General features: G+C 36.7%; 1 protein-coding gene across 18 annotated transcripts in view; it reads left to right on the forward strand.

The window, feature by feature from the left end:
* SLMAP (sarcolemma associated protein) overlaps positions 1–17,585 on the forward strand; it is a 169,150-nt gene that overhangs the window by 95,191 nt on the left and 56,374 nt on the right. For 5 of the 18 annotated variants that reach the window (XM_032289557.1, XM_032289555.1, XM_032289569.1 and 2 more), the window contains exons 6-13: positions 2,609–2,704; positions 2,966–3,037; positions 5,350–5,490; positions 6,938–7,075; positions 8,611–8,779; positions 8,868–8,918; positions 9,401–9,451; positions 15,675–15,737. In XM_032289557.1, coding sequence (XP_032145448.1) covers positions 2,609–2,704; positions 2,966–3,037; positions 5,350–5,490; positions 6,938–7,075; positions 8,611–8,779; positions 8,868–8,918; positions 9,401–9,451; positions 15,675–15,737 — 781 coding nt within the window. The remainder of the gene's footprint in view (positions 1–2,608; positions 2,705–2,965; positions 3,038–5,349; positions 5,491–6,937; positions 7,076–8,610; positions 8,780–8,867; positions 8,919–9,400; positions 9,452–15,674; positions 15,738–17,585) is intronic. The other 13 variants (XM_032289564.1, XM_032289565.1, XM_032289572.1 and 10 more) reach the window with 7 other exon arrangements.

The raw sequence follows: 17,585 nt of genomic DNA on the forward strand, positions 1-17,585 counted from the left end.
AGAAACATATCTAAACATAGAAAAGGTACAGTAAAAATACAGTATAAAAGATAGAAAAAGGCCAGATGCAGTGTAATCCCAGCACTTTGGGCAGCTGAGGCAGGAGAAACATTTGAGGCTAGGAGTTCAAGACCAGCCTGACCAACATGGCAAAACCCTGTCTCTACTAAAAATACAAAAATTAACTGGGCATAGTGGCACATGGCTGTAGTCCCAGCTACTCAGGAGGCAGAGGTTGCAGTGAACCAAGATCGCAGCACTGCACTCCAGCCTGGATGACAGCGAGACTCTGTCTCAAAAGCAAAGAAAAGAAAAAGATAGAAAATGATATACCTGTACAATGCTTACCGTGAATAGAGCTTGCAGGACTGGAAGCTGCTCTGGTTGAGTCAGCGAGTGAGTGGTAAGTGAATGTGAAGGCCTAAGACATTACTATATACTACTGTAGACTTTATAAACACTGTACACTTAGGGTACTTTAAATATATATTTAAAAAGTTTTTCAGGCAGGTGCGGTGGTGGTTCATGCTCGAAATTCCAGCACTTTGGAAGGCTGAGGTGGGATGATCACTAGAGACTAGGAGTTCAAGATCATCCTGGGCAACGTAAGAAGGCCCCATCTGTAGGAAAACAAATAAATAAGATAATAATAAAAGTATTAGCTGAAGGCTGGGCGTGGTGGCTCACACCTGTAATACCAGCACTTTGGGAGGCCAAGGTGGGCGGATCACTTGAGATCAGGAGTTCGAGACAAGCCTGGCCAACATGGTGAAACCCCATCTCTACTAAAAATGCAAAAATGAGCTGGGAGTGGTGGCACTGCTAGTAGTCCCAGCTACTCAGGAGGCAGAGATGAGAGAATTGCTTGAACCTGGGAGATAGTGATTGCAGTGAGCCAAGATTGCGCCATTGCACTCCAGCCTGGGTGACAGAGCAAGACTCTGTCTCAGAAAAAAATAAAATTCCCTGGGCATGGTGGTGTATAACCTGCAGTCCTAGCTATTCGGGGGGCTGAGGCAGGAGGGATCACAAGCTCAGGAGTCTGAGATTACAGTGAGCCATTGGCATGCAGCTACACTCCAGCCTGGGTGACAGAGCTAAACTCCTCTCTCAAAAAAAGAAAAAAAAAAAGTTTTTCTTTCTTCAATAATAAGCTAAACTTAGCTTTTTTTACTCTATATACTTTTAAGTTTTAAAAACTCTTTAACTCTTATATTCACACTTAGCTTAAAATAAACACATGGTACAGCTGTTCTGAAGTATTTTGTTTCCATTTTTAATTTATAAGCTTTTTATTATTAAAATTTTTTTAAACTTGTTTTTACTTTTTAAACTTTTTGTTACAAATGAATACATAAATACACACATTAGCCTAGGCCTATGCAGTATCAAGATCCATCAGTATCACTGTCTTCCACCTCCACATCCTATCCCACTTAAAGGTCTTCAGGGGCAGTAAGACACATGGAGCTGTCATCTCCTATGATAATAGTATCTTCTTCTGGATACCTCCTGAAGGACCTCTCTGAAGGTATTTTGCAGTTAGCCTTTTTTTCTTTTTAATATGCAGAAGGAATATACTCTATAATTAAAAATAAAAAGTACAGTACATGCATAAACTAATAACAGTCATACATTACTATTATCAAGTATTATATACTATATATAATTATATGTGCTATACTTTTATATAACTGGCAGCACAGTAGGTTTGTTTACACCAACACCTCCTCAAACACATGAGTAATACCGCCTTGTGTTACAATGTTAGGATGGCTATGATGTCACTTAGTGATAGGAATTTTTCAGCTTCATTGTAATTTTATGGGACCACTGTGTATATGCAATCTATAGTTGACTGAAATGTTGTTTTGTGGTACATGACTGTGTATGTATAGGTATCTGTCTATATACACACACTGTGTGTGTGTGTGTGTGTGTGTGTGTGTGTGTGTGTGTGTGTGTGTGTAAAATGCAAGCCTGAATTTTGTTAGCTTTTTCTGTTGTAGGTTTTTTAAAAACTTGCTCTTCCAAATTATGAATAAAATAATAACAATAACAGATGATTTGTCTTCTGTTATGGGGGAAGTTGCAGTTAGAGAACCTCTAATAGCAGTACTTTCAGCCCAGCAAATGAGACTAAAACGATGTGGCCCGCATACATACCGTAGTCATTTCTTATCTGCAGGGGATATGTTCCAAAACCCCCAATAGATGCCTGAAATCACAGATAGTACCAAACCCTGTATCTACTATATTTTTTCCTATATTTATATATACCTATAGGTTTAACTTATAAATTAAGCATAGTAAGAAATTACCAATAGTAAAATATAACAATTATACCAGTATACTGTTATGTGAATGTCAACGTTCTGTCTTTCTCAAAATATCTTGTACTGCACTATAACTGAAGCTGTGGAAAGGGAAACCAGAGATAAGCGGAGACTGTTGTATATTTTACAAAGTACTATCAAGTTTCACATACTTCAAAATACATCAAGTGGGATGTAATATGAAAATATTTTAGAATGTGTTGAAAATTGGTTACTTCTCAAAAGAATCATGATGAGTTTATCAGAATCTTTTTTGTGATTTATAATATTAGGAGGCCTTACATCGGGAACAAATGTTGGAACAGAAGTTAGCCACGCTTCAGCGGCTACTAGCCATCACCCAAGAGGCTTCAGATACCAGTTGGCAGGTATTCCAGTTGTTTTGTATTTAAGAAACATTTAAACATAGTTTAATATTTCATACATGTTAAATAAACAAAAACGTTGTGGCAAACAAAAGCAAAGTTAATTCCTAACTAATGAATAAGTGTTGAAAATTCAGCATTTTACAGTGGATGCTGGTCAGTTCTATGCTTTCATGTCTTTTGTTGTCAGTAGCAACCTTTTTTTATATACGTGTTACTTTGTGATTACTCGGGTTTTACTTACATTTAATTTTTCTTCAATAGGCTTTAATAGATGAAGATAGACTCTTATCACGGTTAGAAGTTATGGGAAACCAATTACAGGCATGCTCCAAAGTAGGTATTAATCTCAAATATATAAAATGAAATGCATAGTTTTTTGTGTAACATCATTTCTTTATCATTTTGAGTATATGGTAAAAATTTTATACATTTCCACAATTTTTTCAAATCTTTTATCATGAGAAATTGCAGACATCCATGTAAATAGAAATAATTATGTAATAAATACCCATGTACAAGTCATATACAAGTCTTTTTTCTATTGCAATTAATATTTCCTGAAAAAACTGCGTGATTTATCCTCTAGATAATTTCCCTAAGTCTGCATTGTTATTTAAACATTCTTTTAGCTCCCCTTACCACTCCATAAATTAGTAGTTCAATCTAGTGAATTGATCTGATTTAGGTTCGGGTTTTTTTTTTTTCTGTCAACAACACTTTCTGGATGGTATTGTGTTCTTCCACCAAGAGACAACATAATGTCTAGTTGTCGTTCTTTTAGAGATTTTATCAATCATTGACGATCCCTGCCTAGATTCATTATTTCATCAAGGTTACAAAATTAGTGATATAATTCTATTATTCCTTCACTTATTTAGCTGGATCACTTCTATAAAGAGAAGTTTCCTTCCAGACACGGAGGCTCATGCCTGTAATCCCAGCACTTTGGGAGGCTGAGGCTGGTGGATCACTTGAAGTCAAGAGTTCAAAACCAGCCTGGCCAACATGGTGAAACCCTGTCTCTACTAAAAATACAAAAATTAGCCAGATGTGGTGGCGTGTGCCTGTAATCCCAGCTACTCAGGAGGCTGAGACAGGAGAATTGCTTAAACCCTGGGGATGGAGGTTGCAGTGAGCCAAGATTGCACAACTGCACTCCAGCCTGGGCAACAGTCTTTGAGACTCTGTCTCTAAGAAAAAACTATGGGAGGCAGTTTGAGACCGGTATGGGCAACATGGCAAAACCCAGTCTCTACCAAAAATTTAAGCTGCTTAGGAGGGTGCTGCACCCCTATAATCCTAGCTACTGGGGAGGCTTAGGGGGATCACTTGAGCCCAGGAGTTTGTGATTACAGTGAGTTGTGATTGCAAAACTGCACTCCAGCCTTGGTGACAAAGAGAGACCCTGTCTGTAAAGAAAAAAGGAAAATAATGGCCATTATTCTAAGTAACTCTGGCATCAAAAGCCAAATACCACATGTGGTCATTTATAAGTGGAAGCTAAGCTATAGGTATGCAAAGACATACAGAGTAAGTAGTATAATGGACATTGGAGACTCAGAAGTTGGGAAAGTGAGAGGGGAGTAAGGGATGAAAAACTACCTATTGAATATAGGTACAGTATATTCAATACTAAAATCCCAGACATCACCACTATATAATTCATCCGTGTAACCAAAAGTCACTTTTATCCCTAAAGCTACTGAAATAAAAAAATTTAAATAAAATGAGAAGTTTCCCCATATCAACCATGTGGTGACCCTGAGGTACATTTTCTATGGGGAAAGCAAGATAAGTGATTTTTCTCCCTTTTTTACTAGATTTAAAAATAATGAATGGGTTCTTTTTCATCTACCAAAGACTGGCCATGAAATGTTTTCTCCCTCCACTTAGATTTAAACATATTTGATGTATTTAAATCTGATGCAGTTGTTTTTCTTCTTTTAGAGGTAGGGTCTTGCTATGTTTTCCAGGCTGGTCTTGAACTCCTGGGCTCATACAGTCCTCCCATCTTGGCCTCCCAAAGTGCTGGGATTACAGGTGTGGGCCACTGCGGCCAGCCTATTTTTCTAATTGATAAAAGTTCAAAGTATCTCGTCTTTGGTCTATGTAAATGCCTTCAGATTGGCTCCTGAGTCCTTTTGATAGACAGAACCTTAGCCGACTTTGATAGCTTCCTGCTGTCATTTCAGAAAAGATGTTTCAGTCTAATTTTGTACATTTCCTGCCCCAGATACGAAGTCTGCTTTTCCGCCATGGTACTCTTATTCCTTTTGTTTTAACCATTGTTTTAAAATGCTTGATGCCTTTGAAGGTAATTGATTATTTTTGCCCACAAATATAAATATGGTGGATTGCAGAAAATAGGATAAATATAAGAGTAATTATTTTTGTATATTTTAGAGAAATTCTCAATTGCCTTTAACTTTTTTTCTATGGGAAGTGGAAATTAATATGTTTGTGAAGGCATAATTTACTTATACAACTTTTACATGCATCTTTAGTTAATACAGGGCCAGCATCATTTGTGTTTGGAGGTACCTTAATATACAATTTAAAGTGTCTCATAATGTGTTCATTTTTTTCAAACACTAAATGCTTTTTAAAAATAACTTGTCTATAATTATAAATATCTTTTATTCTAGAATCAAACAGAAGATAGTTTACGAAAGGAACTTATCGCATTACAAGAGGATAAACATAACTATGAGACAACAGCCAAAGAGTCCCTGAGGCGGGTTCTTCAGGAAAAAATTGAAGTGGTTAGAAAACTTTCAGAAGTTGAGGTATTTCAATAAAAAAAGAAATACTAAATAGTATTGTGAGTGTTTAAAAAACTCTCAAGCATTCCAGGACACTTTAAACTTGGGTGTTATTAGATAGTTAGGAAATATTTTCTGTCTGTCAGACAGGAAGGAACAGTTATGCTGCTTTCATTGACAGGAATTCTCCACATAACCATGTAAGTTTTGGTACCTATGCTCCCTAGTCAATGGCTGAGGAAATAAAAGCGTAACCAGGGAATCTTATTGTTTGCATTCTGCTTAGGATTCACCCTCCATACAGCAGACCATGATATGTGCCAGGGAATTGATTTTCTGTCACTTGGTTTTGCTTTGCTTCTATTTGAGGGTGGTCACTGTAAGGCCAAGCGCCTACACTACTTATTCTTTTTCAATTCACCCGCCAGAGAGGAAAGCTGTGTCTTATATTTAGGAGGTTCAAAGAGGAAATGATCTCCAAGGTCCTTTCTAGGTCTTTAAGGAACAATCAAAATGCAATTTCCATTGCTTTGGGGAAAAAAAACTCTAATTCATAATATAGATCACTTCTTTGAACCACTGCAGAATTACCACAGAAATAATGTACTACTAGAATTAGTTAAAATACTCATCAGAAACTAAATGGTAAACATACCTTTCCATACTACAGGTATAGTTTGTATTGCTACCCCATCCCATAGTGCCTGATTCACTGTCGACTGTCGTGTGATTAATTTGATATATCAAGAAAGAAAGTTGCTAGTTGTCTTTTAATTTTTTATTAAATTAGTTGTTGCACATTATTAAACTTGCTTTCAAGGATTGATAGGCTTAAAATAGTTTCACTGCTAAAAGCCATACCCATTGACCTTTCAAAAACATAATTATAGGCTGGGCAAAACAGCTCACGCCTGTAATCCCAGCACTTTGGGAGGCTGAGGTGGGAGGACCACCTGAGGTTGGGAGTTTGACACCAGCCTGACCAACATGGAGAAACACCGACTCTACTAAAAATACAAAATTAGCCAGGCGTGGTAGTGCATGCCTGTAATCAATATCAGCTACTCGGGAGGCTGAGGCAGAAGAATCGTTTGAACCCGGGAGGTGGGAGTTGTGGTGAGCCAAGATCATGCCATTGCATTCCCGCCTGGACAGCAAGAGCGAAACTCCATCTCAAAAAAAAAAAAAGTGATTATATAAAGGCAGCAAACATCCTTTTCCTGCCCCTACTCTCCCTCTACTTTTCTTTTTTTTTGTTGTTAATTCTTAGTTATGTTTTCTGTTTTAGTGTATACCTGAAGTAAATTGACATTCTTAATGTTATTTAACTCAGTTTTATATAAAGTCCAGTGCAGATGTTGATTTAGAATAGTCCGTAGAATTATACTTTTTAAAAATTGATTTTAGGAGGAATTCTAAATAACAAATGTACATTTATTCTAATTAAATCACCTGCAAACTTGAATCGCAGCGAAGTCTGAGTAATACTGAAGATGAATGTACCCATCTGAAAGAAATGAATGAAAGGACTCAGGAAGAATTAAGAGAATTAGCCAATAAGTACAATGGAGCAGTTAATGAGATTAAAGATTTATCTGATAAATTAAAGGTATGTATTTACTCTGCCTAAAAGTATGTTAAGCTAATAATCCCTAACACACTGGATAGCTTAAGATTTTAGATATTGCTGAATAGTTATTGATGTGAAAATTTGATAACAGTTAAAATTTATAGTGAAAATAAGGTGTCTATATTCCATTTAGCCCAACCTCCATTATTATAGATAAATGAAAGCCTGTAAATGCTGACATAGTTCCTCTGGATGCATATGTAGCCAGTGCTTCACAATAGATATTTTTTAATATTTAAGAGGAAGTAGATGAGAATCGGAAAAACCCATGATATTCAGATGTTTTAAAACTTAAAACTGCTTATCCTTAGGCCATCAAAAAGGCAGAGCGCCCTATTTAGTGCTGTACTGGAATAAGCCCAGAGAGAATCTGGGAATTATCTGCTCCCTTTTAGCTTTCAGGGATGCTGTTAACTCTGCTTTACTGCCATTCCCTCTATCTATGAGACATTTAGGACAAGGATAGATCAGATCATAGGGTAATGATAGGGTAATGTCTGGTTGATCCTTTGAAATCTTACAACTGAGAAAAAAAAAATGAAAAAAAAAATCTTATAACTTTTTCTGAAGATCCTTCTTGATTTAATTCAAACCATGGATTGAGTGCCTAGAAGATAAGTGTTTGTTGAGAAGACCAGAGCATACCTCCATTGGTTAACCTATGATAGTTTTAAAGGTTGGTCTTATTAAAAGGAGATTGTCGTAGTCCATTTGTGTTGCTATAAAGGAATAGCTGAGGCAGGGTAATTTATAAAGATAGGAGGCTTATTTGGCTCACAGTTCTGCTGGGTGAAGCTTCAGGCTGCTTCCACTCATGGCAGAAGGCAAAGTGGAGCTGGCATGTGTCCATGGTGAGAGAGGAAGCAAGAGAGAGTGTCTGGGAGAAGTGCCAGGCTCTTTTGAACAACCAGCTCTCATGGGACTAATAGAGTGAAAATTCACTCATTACCATGAGGACAGCACCAAGCCATGAGGGACCTGCTCCCAATAACCCAAACACCTCTTATAAACCCCACCTCCAACATTGAGGATCAGATTTCAACATAAGCCTTGGGGGGACAAACATCCAAACTATAGGCAGAGGTCTTTTTGAATAATGATTGTACTGTCATCTCTTTAGCTAAACAATTTGTTTGAAATTTCAGAATGTTAACATTTTAGAACTTAAAAATGGAAATAATAGTAATTTTAGGGAAAAATCTCACTTCCCTCTTCAAAAGTATGATTTTTTTTCCCACATTGTCGTTTCGCCTCTATGTGTACTGAGCCTGCTTGCTTCCTCCCAAGTTTCTCTCTCCTGGGTGTTATGGAGGAATAACCCAATGCAGGTAATTTCTGACATCAAGCCTTTGTCTTTATAATCTTTACTGGTTTAGAAATGTCAGGTTTACAGATAATGTTCTGTAATATTGAACACTTTTCTTAGAAGTTTAAGTGAATAAAGGCATTCCTGGCTTAGGGCTCTTGAAACAACATTAGGTTTATTAAATAACTGAATTTTCTTATTTCTCTAGGTAGCAGAGGGAAAACAAGAGGAAATCCAACAGAAAGGACAGGCTGAGAAAAAAGAATTACAACATAAAATAGATGAAATGGAAGAAAAAGAACAGGAGCTCCAGGCAAAAATAGAAGCTTTGCAAGCTGATAATGATTTCACCAATGAAAGGCTAACAGCTTTACAAGGTAAGTTAGCTAATCCAGAAATTGATTTTATTTTACTTTTTCATTTTATCTGTGAAATACCTTTTTTTTTTTGGACTTTTATTTACAGTACGGTTAGAACATCTTCAGGAGAAAACTCTTAAAGAATGCAGCAGCTTAGGTAGGTGTTATCTAAATTTCTTTCTTAAACCTGAATTTTATCCTTAAACTTTTGACCTTGTTTACTGTCTCACACTGAATATTTTAAGGTGTGTTTTACATATTAGGTATAAAGTATCTGTACTCTTTTAGAAAATTTTCTTTAAAAATACGCTTGATCACCACCAGTGGGCATCATCGTTTTCCTTGAGATGAGTGAACTTTCTGCATCTGAGATGTTCTACCTAGAGATATTTAAATAAGAAAAGCATATGAACAGCAGGATCCTTTTTCTTTTAAGGTTCTTTGGAAGGCCACTAAGCAGTTATAGCCTTTTCCCAGAATTAATAGAAAATGGCAAATTGAATCCTTCTAGTAAAAATAAACTTAAAGTGTCCTCTATAATCTTAATCTTAGAAATACAGAATGCCATGGTTACACTTGAGACCACATTTAAAGTAATACTTTCTTTGATCAGGCAATGATATACTGTCTTAATCCTAGGGATACAAGTTGATGACTTCTTACCTAAAATAAATGGGAGCACAGAAAAAGGTAGTGTAAAAAACTTAAATATTTTTCTTTTATGATATCATTTTAGTAGCTAAGCAGGATAAATTGTTCAGGCTTTAAAGTGTTTGGAATGAAAAGCATGCTTTCACAGATCATTGAACCCCATCATTTAAAAATCAGGCGTTCCTTTATTTTGTAAGAGTTGATTCTGTGATCTCTTCTTAGATATCTCTTTTTATGTGCAAATTTCAATTAAATAATAAGAAAATGATAAAGTTCAACTTTAGCAATATATAATATAGCTCTTTTTCCCCACTCTGTTTTTCAAAGAGCTGTGGTACTATTTTGTTTCATCAAGTTCTGCTTCCAGTGATACTTGACCCCCATTTAAAACATTCAAGTTTATTTAACAGCTTATTGAGTGAGCCCTTGGATGTGTCATAGAAACTGCTTTCTTTTTATTTTTCACTTTTTTTTATTTTTTATTTTCCCTACTCAAATCTCACTTTGAAAGAAACTGCTTTATCCATCTGTTTCACTGATCAGAGAGAACAGGATCAGTTTTTTCTGCCACCAGAAAAATCTTTTATTAGTTGTTGGTTCTGTGACCCTTCGTTCAGGACAGCATGGGTACTCTCTTGCCAAAAACATATAGCCATTGGTTTTCCTGTCACTACATGGGGTACTTTTTACCCAGTGACCTCTATTATCCTTCGGTCTTGAAGATCCCTAGTCATCCTCCTCCTCTCCCCTTCCATCCAACATTAATTGAGCACTGTGTGCCAGACCCTGTACTAGGTGCTTGGAGTACAGTTGAAATAAAAGTCTTTTCTGTGTTTACCAATCTGCTTGCCTATCATCTCAGTTTTCTACAGAAATTAATGGTAGATATCAGAGCTGACACTCAGAACTTGAATATTTTTTCCTTAGCCAGGCGTTATGGCATGTGCTTGTAGTCCCAACTACCTGGGAGGCTGAAGTGGGAGGGTTAACTGAGCCCAGGAGGTTGAGGCTGCAGTGAGCTATAATTGTGCCACTGCACTCCAGCCTAGGTGACAGAGTGAGACCCTGTCTGAGAGAGAGAGAGAGAGAGAGAGAGAGAGAGAGAGAGAGAGAGAAATATTTTTTCCATGTATCAGGGGATATCATAAGTCTTTGAGCAGCAATCAAACTGATAAAGTTAGGTGGGTTTTTTGGTTCTGTTTTGTTTGATTGGTTTTTAATCAAGAACTGGCAGTATAGACTCAGGTAATTGTGTATAAGTTAGCTGCAAGGTCAAAACCTCATATTGCATATATAATGAATTTTGAAACTCTCAAGAAAAATGTTCATTAATCATTGGTGTTTGACTATTCTATGTATATTGTGTAAAATACATTGACTTTTTAAAATTCCAATTTGATGGAATATCAATTTGAGAATTTTTAAAGGTGTAGTTTATATTCATTAGGATCAAGCAGATCACTTGATCTCAAGAGTTCCAGAACAGCCTGGGCATCATGGCAAAACATTTGTCTCTACAAGAACTACAAAAATAGCCATGCATGGTGGCACATGCCTGTAATCCCAGCTACTCAGAAAGCAGAGATGGGAGGATCACTTGAGGCCAGGATGATGAGGCTGCCGTGAGCTGAAATCACACCACTGCACCCCTGCCTGAGCAATGGGAGTAAGACCGTGTCTGAAAAAAAAAAAAAACAAATTCATGCCAGGTGCAGTGGCTCGTGCCTGTAATCCCAGCACTTTGCAAGGCTGAGGCAGGTGGATCACTTGAGGTCAGGAGTTTGAGACCACCACGGTCTGCACAACTTGGTGAAACCCTGTCTCTATAAAAAATACAAAAATTAGCCAGGCGTGGTGGTGCACACCTGAAATCCCAGCTACTCAGGAGGCTAAGGCAGGAGAATCCCTAGAACCTGGGAGGCAGAGGTTGCAATCAGTGGGCCAAGATCATGCCACTGTACTCCAACTTAAGCAATAGAGTGAAACTCTGTCTCAAAAAAAAAAAAAAAAAAATCAAGTAGTTATCACTCTCTTGATTTTAGATTTATTAATAATGTTAGTATTAACCCAGGCTGAGAACCTTCTATTCATTCCTTCAGTTAAGAGAATCCTTTTATGTACATGGAACCATCTTTATACTATTTAGAGTTGTGAAATTATTACTTCAATTTTTTTCCAGTTCCAATTGATTTAGATGAGAATAATAATAGACTGTTTTCATATTGCATTAATATAATTATTAAAAGTCTCCTTGATTTTAAGAATAAATATTTTAGATATTTAAAGGCAACTCCTTGATATAATTATTTTTCCCTTATTTGTGTGCTTGCTTTTTGGTGGTGATATATTGAGTGGTATGATAGTGACTAACAGAATATTTTAAAAGAAACTGAGTAATAAATTTCTGGACATACACCAACACTTAGTTAAAAATGGACTTTGGAATAAGATAGGTCACGTAATTCCATTTTGAATCACTTGTAGTATAATAATGAACAAATTAGCAAGTATCCCAATATTACCAATGTCCATACCCATATTATATAATTTTAACTAAATTGCTATTTAAATAGTAGAGAGAGGGCCAACTATAGTTGTGAGAATATTTTTAAATATCTGAAGAAGTTAAAATTAATAATACGTTCAGTGAATCACATTTTTAAAATTACTTAAATATAATGTAGCTACTAAAAGCCCAAGTTTTGTACTGTAAATTTTTTGTGTGTCTTAATCTAATAAGCATAATTTGAATATGTCTTAGAGAGTAAAGGGCAGTGCTGTCTGAAATAAACATAAGGCTGGGTGTGGTGGCTCACACCTATAATCCCAGCCCTTTGAGAGACCAAGGCAGAAGGATTGCTTTTGTCTAGGAGTTCAACACTAGCCTGAGCAACATAGTGAGACCTCATCTCTATTAAAAAAAAAAATTAACCAGGCGTAGTAGTGTGCGCCTGTAGTTCCAGCTCCTCAGGAGGCTAGTTGGGAGAATCACTTGAGCCCAGGAGGTCAAGGCTGCAATGAGTCATGGTCACACCACTGTACTCAGCCTGGGTGACAGAGTGAGAGCCTGTCTCAAAAAAATAAAAAGTAAATATAATGAGATCTACATACATAGTTTAAAATTTTCTTCTGGGCAAAGTAGCTTGTGCCTGTAATCCCAGTGAAGGAGGATTTTTGTGCCCAAAAGCTCAAAACTAACCTGGGCAACACAGTGAGATACCATCTGTAAAAAGAAAAAAATTAAAAAAAAAAAATTAGTGAGGCGTGGTGGCATGTGCCTATAATCCTAGCACTTTGAGAGGCTAAGAAGGGAAGACTGCTTGAGGCCATGAGTTTGAGACCAGCCTGGGCAACATAGTGAGGCCTGTGTCTCTACACACAATTTAAAAATTAACCAAGTGTGGTGGTATACATCTGGAGGATCCCTTGAGCCCAGGAATTCAATTTTTAATATGTGTGTGTGTGTGTGTGTGTGTGTGTGTGTGTGTGTGTGTGTGTGTGTCTCTATGTGTATATATATATGTGTGTGTGTATATATATGTGTATATATATGTGTGTGTGTATATATATACACACACGCATGCACACACGTGTGTACACACACACGCGTGTACACACACACACACACATAAAGGGGAGTTCATTAAGTATTAACTCATTACAGGGGAGTTCATTAAGTATTAATTTACATAATCACAAGGTCCCACATAGGCCATCTGCAGGCTGAGGAACAAGGAAAGCCAGCCCAAGTTCTAAAACTGAAGAACTTGGCGTCCAGTGTTTGAGGACAGGAAGCATCCAGCATAGGAGAAGTATGTAGGCTGGGAGGTAGGCCAGTCTCTCTTTTAACATTTTTCTGCCTGCTTATATTCCAGCCATACTGGCAGCTGATTACATTGTGCTTACCCAGATTAAGGGTGAGTCTGCCTTTCCCAGCCCACTGACTCAAATGTTAATCTCCTTTGACAACACCCTCACAGACATACCCAGAATTAATGCTTTGTATCTTTCAATTCATTCAAGTTGACACTCAGTAATTACCATCACATACATTAAAAATATACAAAGCTGGGTGCAGTGGTACATGCCTGTTGTCCTAGTTACTTGGGAGGCTAAGGTGTGAAGATCCCTTGAGGCAAGGAGTTTGTGGCTGTAGTGCACCATGGTCACACCTGTGAATAACTACTGCACTTGATCCTAGACAACATAGCAAAATCCCATCTCTGTAATGTATATATAAACAAATAAAACAAATTCTAATGATATATTTTGTCTACAGTATCTAAAATATGTAAATATTAATAAATATTAAAATTATTAATAGATTAACTATTAATGAAATATTTTATACTACTTTTTTCTTACTAAGTCATTTAAATCATTGTACATTTGTTTTATATTTAGGACATCTCAGTTAGAACTAGCTGCATTTGAAGGGTTCAGTAGCTATAGTAGCTAATGGCTATAGTATTGGACAGCACAGGTATATAAATAAAAATCCATAGGAAACTCATATATATAAATAAAATGTATTTTTAGTACAGTGGTTCTCTCTCTTTTTATATTAATCTTGGGTTTCATTTAAACCAGTTTAGTAAATATTTTAATATAGAGTTCAGATGAAAGTGTGATTGTTAGCTTTGTAAGTAATGGTGGGCTGTCCCTTTTTAATAAATATCTTAAGTCCTTTGATGTTGGTCTGAAATGTGTTTCAAATATGTTTTTTAAAGTCCTTTAGTTAAAATTTGGTTCCAAATGAGTTTATTCATCTAATATGATGATATAGTTTGAGTTTTGAAAGTGTTACCATAGCCAAAATAGGATTATGAAGAACAACTTTTTATTGAGCAGTTACTATTCTACTGAGGGCTCCTGTTTTGCTTTTCCTAGTTCCAGTTATCAAATTCTTATTTATTAGATTTCTTTTTTATTTCAAATTTCTGTTGCAGTTAGTATTTTTTTCTTTTTGAGACTATATTGTATCTCTGTATAGTATTCTAGGTATGTAATGCATTGGTCTCTCCAAAACACAAGTTTTATCGACCCTTTTCCCTCATGTTTTTGTCTTATACTGATGGTGTTGTGATGATAGACAGGAGGCTCTGCTCACCATGTAACTACATAAAGCATAATGATAGATTTTAGTGTAGAGTTAAAGAAGATAACTAACAGGAAGTATGTAAAGAGAGGTGAGGTGTGATCAGAGTAGGTGGTGTCTGCCTCTCATGCAAAGTTAAGACGATTGAGGAGTAACATGGCTTGAGCTGGAGGAGAGGGGAAGGAAGCTTTTATAGGGAGAGTGGTGCCAACTCGTGTCCCCTTTGACAGATGCTGGTGCTTTCACACTTTCCAGGTAGTCATCATGTCAGAATATGTTTTTAACACTTTAACTTCCAAAATCGATTTGGTAGCTTTGAACGATATAAATACATGTTGATCGCTTCTCGGCCTTTTGGCTAAGATCAAGTATAAATATGTGTCGAGGACATTATCCAGATTCAGAAGTAACTCTTTAAATCACAACAAATAAAGATTATTATAAGAAAAGGGCTGAAACTTTAATTTAACTATTCTGTTAGATTTGTATTGTCTCTATCCATGTTTTTAAATGAAAAATAAATTCTGTTTGACTTGGGCAAGACCATTTACCAAGCTCTTATTTTGAAATGGATAGACACTGATTTTGATCATTTGGGCAGAGATAAACAATTTAATGTTTTAATACTGTATGAGGTACAGATTAAGGTGACTCATAAGGGAATATTGTGAAATGAATATGTAAAACTTAAAATATTACATCAGTTTCTTAAAATTTTTATGGCATTATGATATTCTTAAAGTATTTACCTTTTGCCTCTTAACTGTGAATAGCTTTGAAGAGGAAGTGTTATAGAACAAGCACTTGAAAATTAATTTAATAATGACAAAGTTAAATTATTTAAGGGTATTCTTTGAACTCTAATGGACAAAAGGTGGAAGAACCATTAAAGTGGAACCATTTTAAAGCAATATATTTGTGTGATTTTCTTGAGCTCTTTGGATTAAAAACTACACCTTTAAAAGCTAACCATTCAGTGTACAAATTAATAATAATTTTAAGTCATTTGACTCCAAAATATGTCTGCTTTTAGTAACAAAATATATTGAGCCTTTATTAGTCTAGTAGTACCCAGGTTTATACATATCAGTTTTCCTACCTTTGCTGTTGGTTTTCAAAGACAGCAACAAACTATATCCTTAAAGGTGTTTCTTTCTTTATTAGAGCACTTGCTTTCAAAGAGTGGCGGGGACTGCACTTTTATTCATCAATTCATAGAATGCCAGAGTGAGTACAGAATATTTTTCACATTAATTTTGATGAAATTAGGGGCTAAAACTGAAAAGTGAGAGGTAAAATGAGGATGTCAATGTGTTTGTTATAGCAGACATACTTAAAAGGCCATCTTCAGACAGCAGCAAACCTTTTCATACTGTTTCTGTTTCTCTCTTTTGAGAAAAATATTTCTGTTGGATTTGCCTTCACAGAGCTGAGCATTTCATATTAGCCACCATAAAAAGGGGAGAAACTTTCAAGCTTATTAATTTTCAGATTCCTTAATAAATTTCTTAAGAGTAAATGAAGCCACAAAAATAATTATTTAGTTTGGGTGTTCCATTCTGAAGATGGCTCTCAGAGTAGCAGGAGCTTTCTTGAGAGGTAGTAGCATTACATTGTCCCACAGTCTAACCTCAACTACAAAGCCTTGGGAAGTTTTACAAGGCTATCATTAAGAATATTTTAAAGAGGCCAGGTGTGGTGGCTCAAGCCTGTAATCCCAGCAGTTTGGGAGGCCAAGCCAGGTGGATAACTGAAGGTCAGGAGTTTGAGACCAGCCTGGCCAACATGGTGAAACCCATTTTTACTAAAAATACAAAAATTAGCCAGGCATGGTGGCGCATGCCTATAATCCCAGCTGCATGGGAGGCTGAGGTGGGAGAATCGCTTGAACCTAGTAGGCAGAGATTGCAGTGAGCTGAGATCACACCATTGCACTCCAGTCTGGGCAACAGAGCAAGACTGTCTCAAAATAAATAACTAACTAAATAAATAAAATATTTTAAAGATAGAGTGGCTTGGCTGGGCACAGTGGTTCATGCCTGTAAATCCTAGCACTTTGGGAGGCCAAGGCAGGTGGATCACCTGAGGTCAGGAGTTTGAGACCAGCCTGGCCAACATGGTGAAACCCCATCTCTACCAAAAATATAAAAATTCACAGGGCATGGTGGCAGGCAGCTGTAATCCCAGCTACGTGGGAGGCTGAGGTAAGAGAATTGCTTGAACTCAGGAGGCAGAGGTTGCAGTGAGCTGAGATTGCATCATTGCACTCCAGCCTGGGGTAAAAATAGCAAGACTGTGTCTCAAAAAAAAAAAAAAAAAAGGCTAGCCATGGTGGCATTTGCTCATGCCTGTAATCCCAGCACTTTGGGAACCTGAGGTGGGTGGATCACCTGAGGTCAGGTCAGGAGTTCAAGACCAGCCTGACCAACATGATGAAACCCCATCTCTACTAAAAATACAAACAATTATCTGGGCATGGTGGTGGGTACCTGTAATCCCAGCTACTCAGGAGGCTGAGGCAGGAGAATCACTTGAACCCGGGAGGCAGAGGTTGCAGTAAGCCAAGATTGCACCATTGCACTCCAGCCTGGGCAACAAGATGAAGCTCTATCTCAAAAAAAAAAAGATGATAGATTGGCTTTTGAAGTGATTTAGACCTCTGCTGAATTCTGAAGAAAGGTATAATGAATTCCTTTTTACCTGAAAGTCACAAAAGCTGCTTATATCTATTAACAATTGTGAAGTTATCATATTCTCTTGGTTTTATTAAGTAAAGGTCGTCTTGTGTAGTAAAGATTTGTTAATAATGTCTGTGCTTTTTCCTGTAAAGCAAATACTTTCTCAGGCATTCTTCTCATTCTGCTCTCCCTTTATTTGAAATGTGGGTCCCAAGTTTTTATGCCCATAATTTCATTTTGTAGATATTCATGCATATGTGCTCCCTGCCACCCTGCCCCACTACTTCAGGATCACTTGGGGATTGTAAGGGTCATACCTCTTAATTACAACAGACACAAATTCAACACATCAAGTGTTATATTCCTTAGAGATCCTTCAAGGAAACTGAGAATTTCA

Source organism: Sapajus apella, unplaced genomic scaffold (assembly GCF_009761245.1).
Source record: "Sapajus apella isolate SASKATOON/1434 unplaced genomic scaffold, GSC_monkey_1.0 scaffold23, whole genome shotgun sequence".
Lineage (NCBI taxonomy): Eukaryota > Metazoa > Chordata > Mammalia > Primates > Cebidae > Sapajus > Sapajus apella.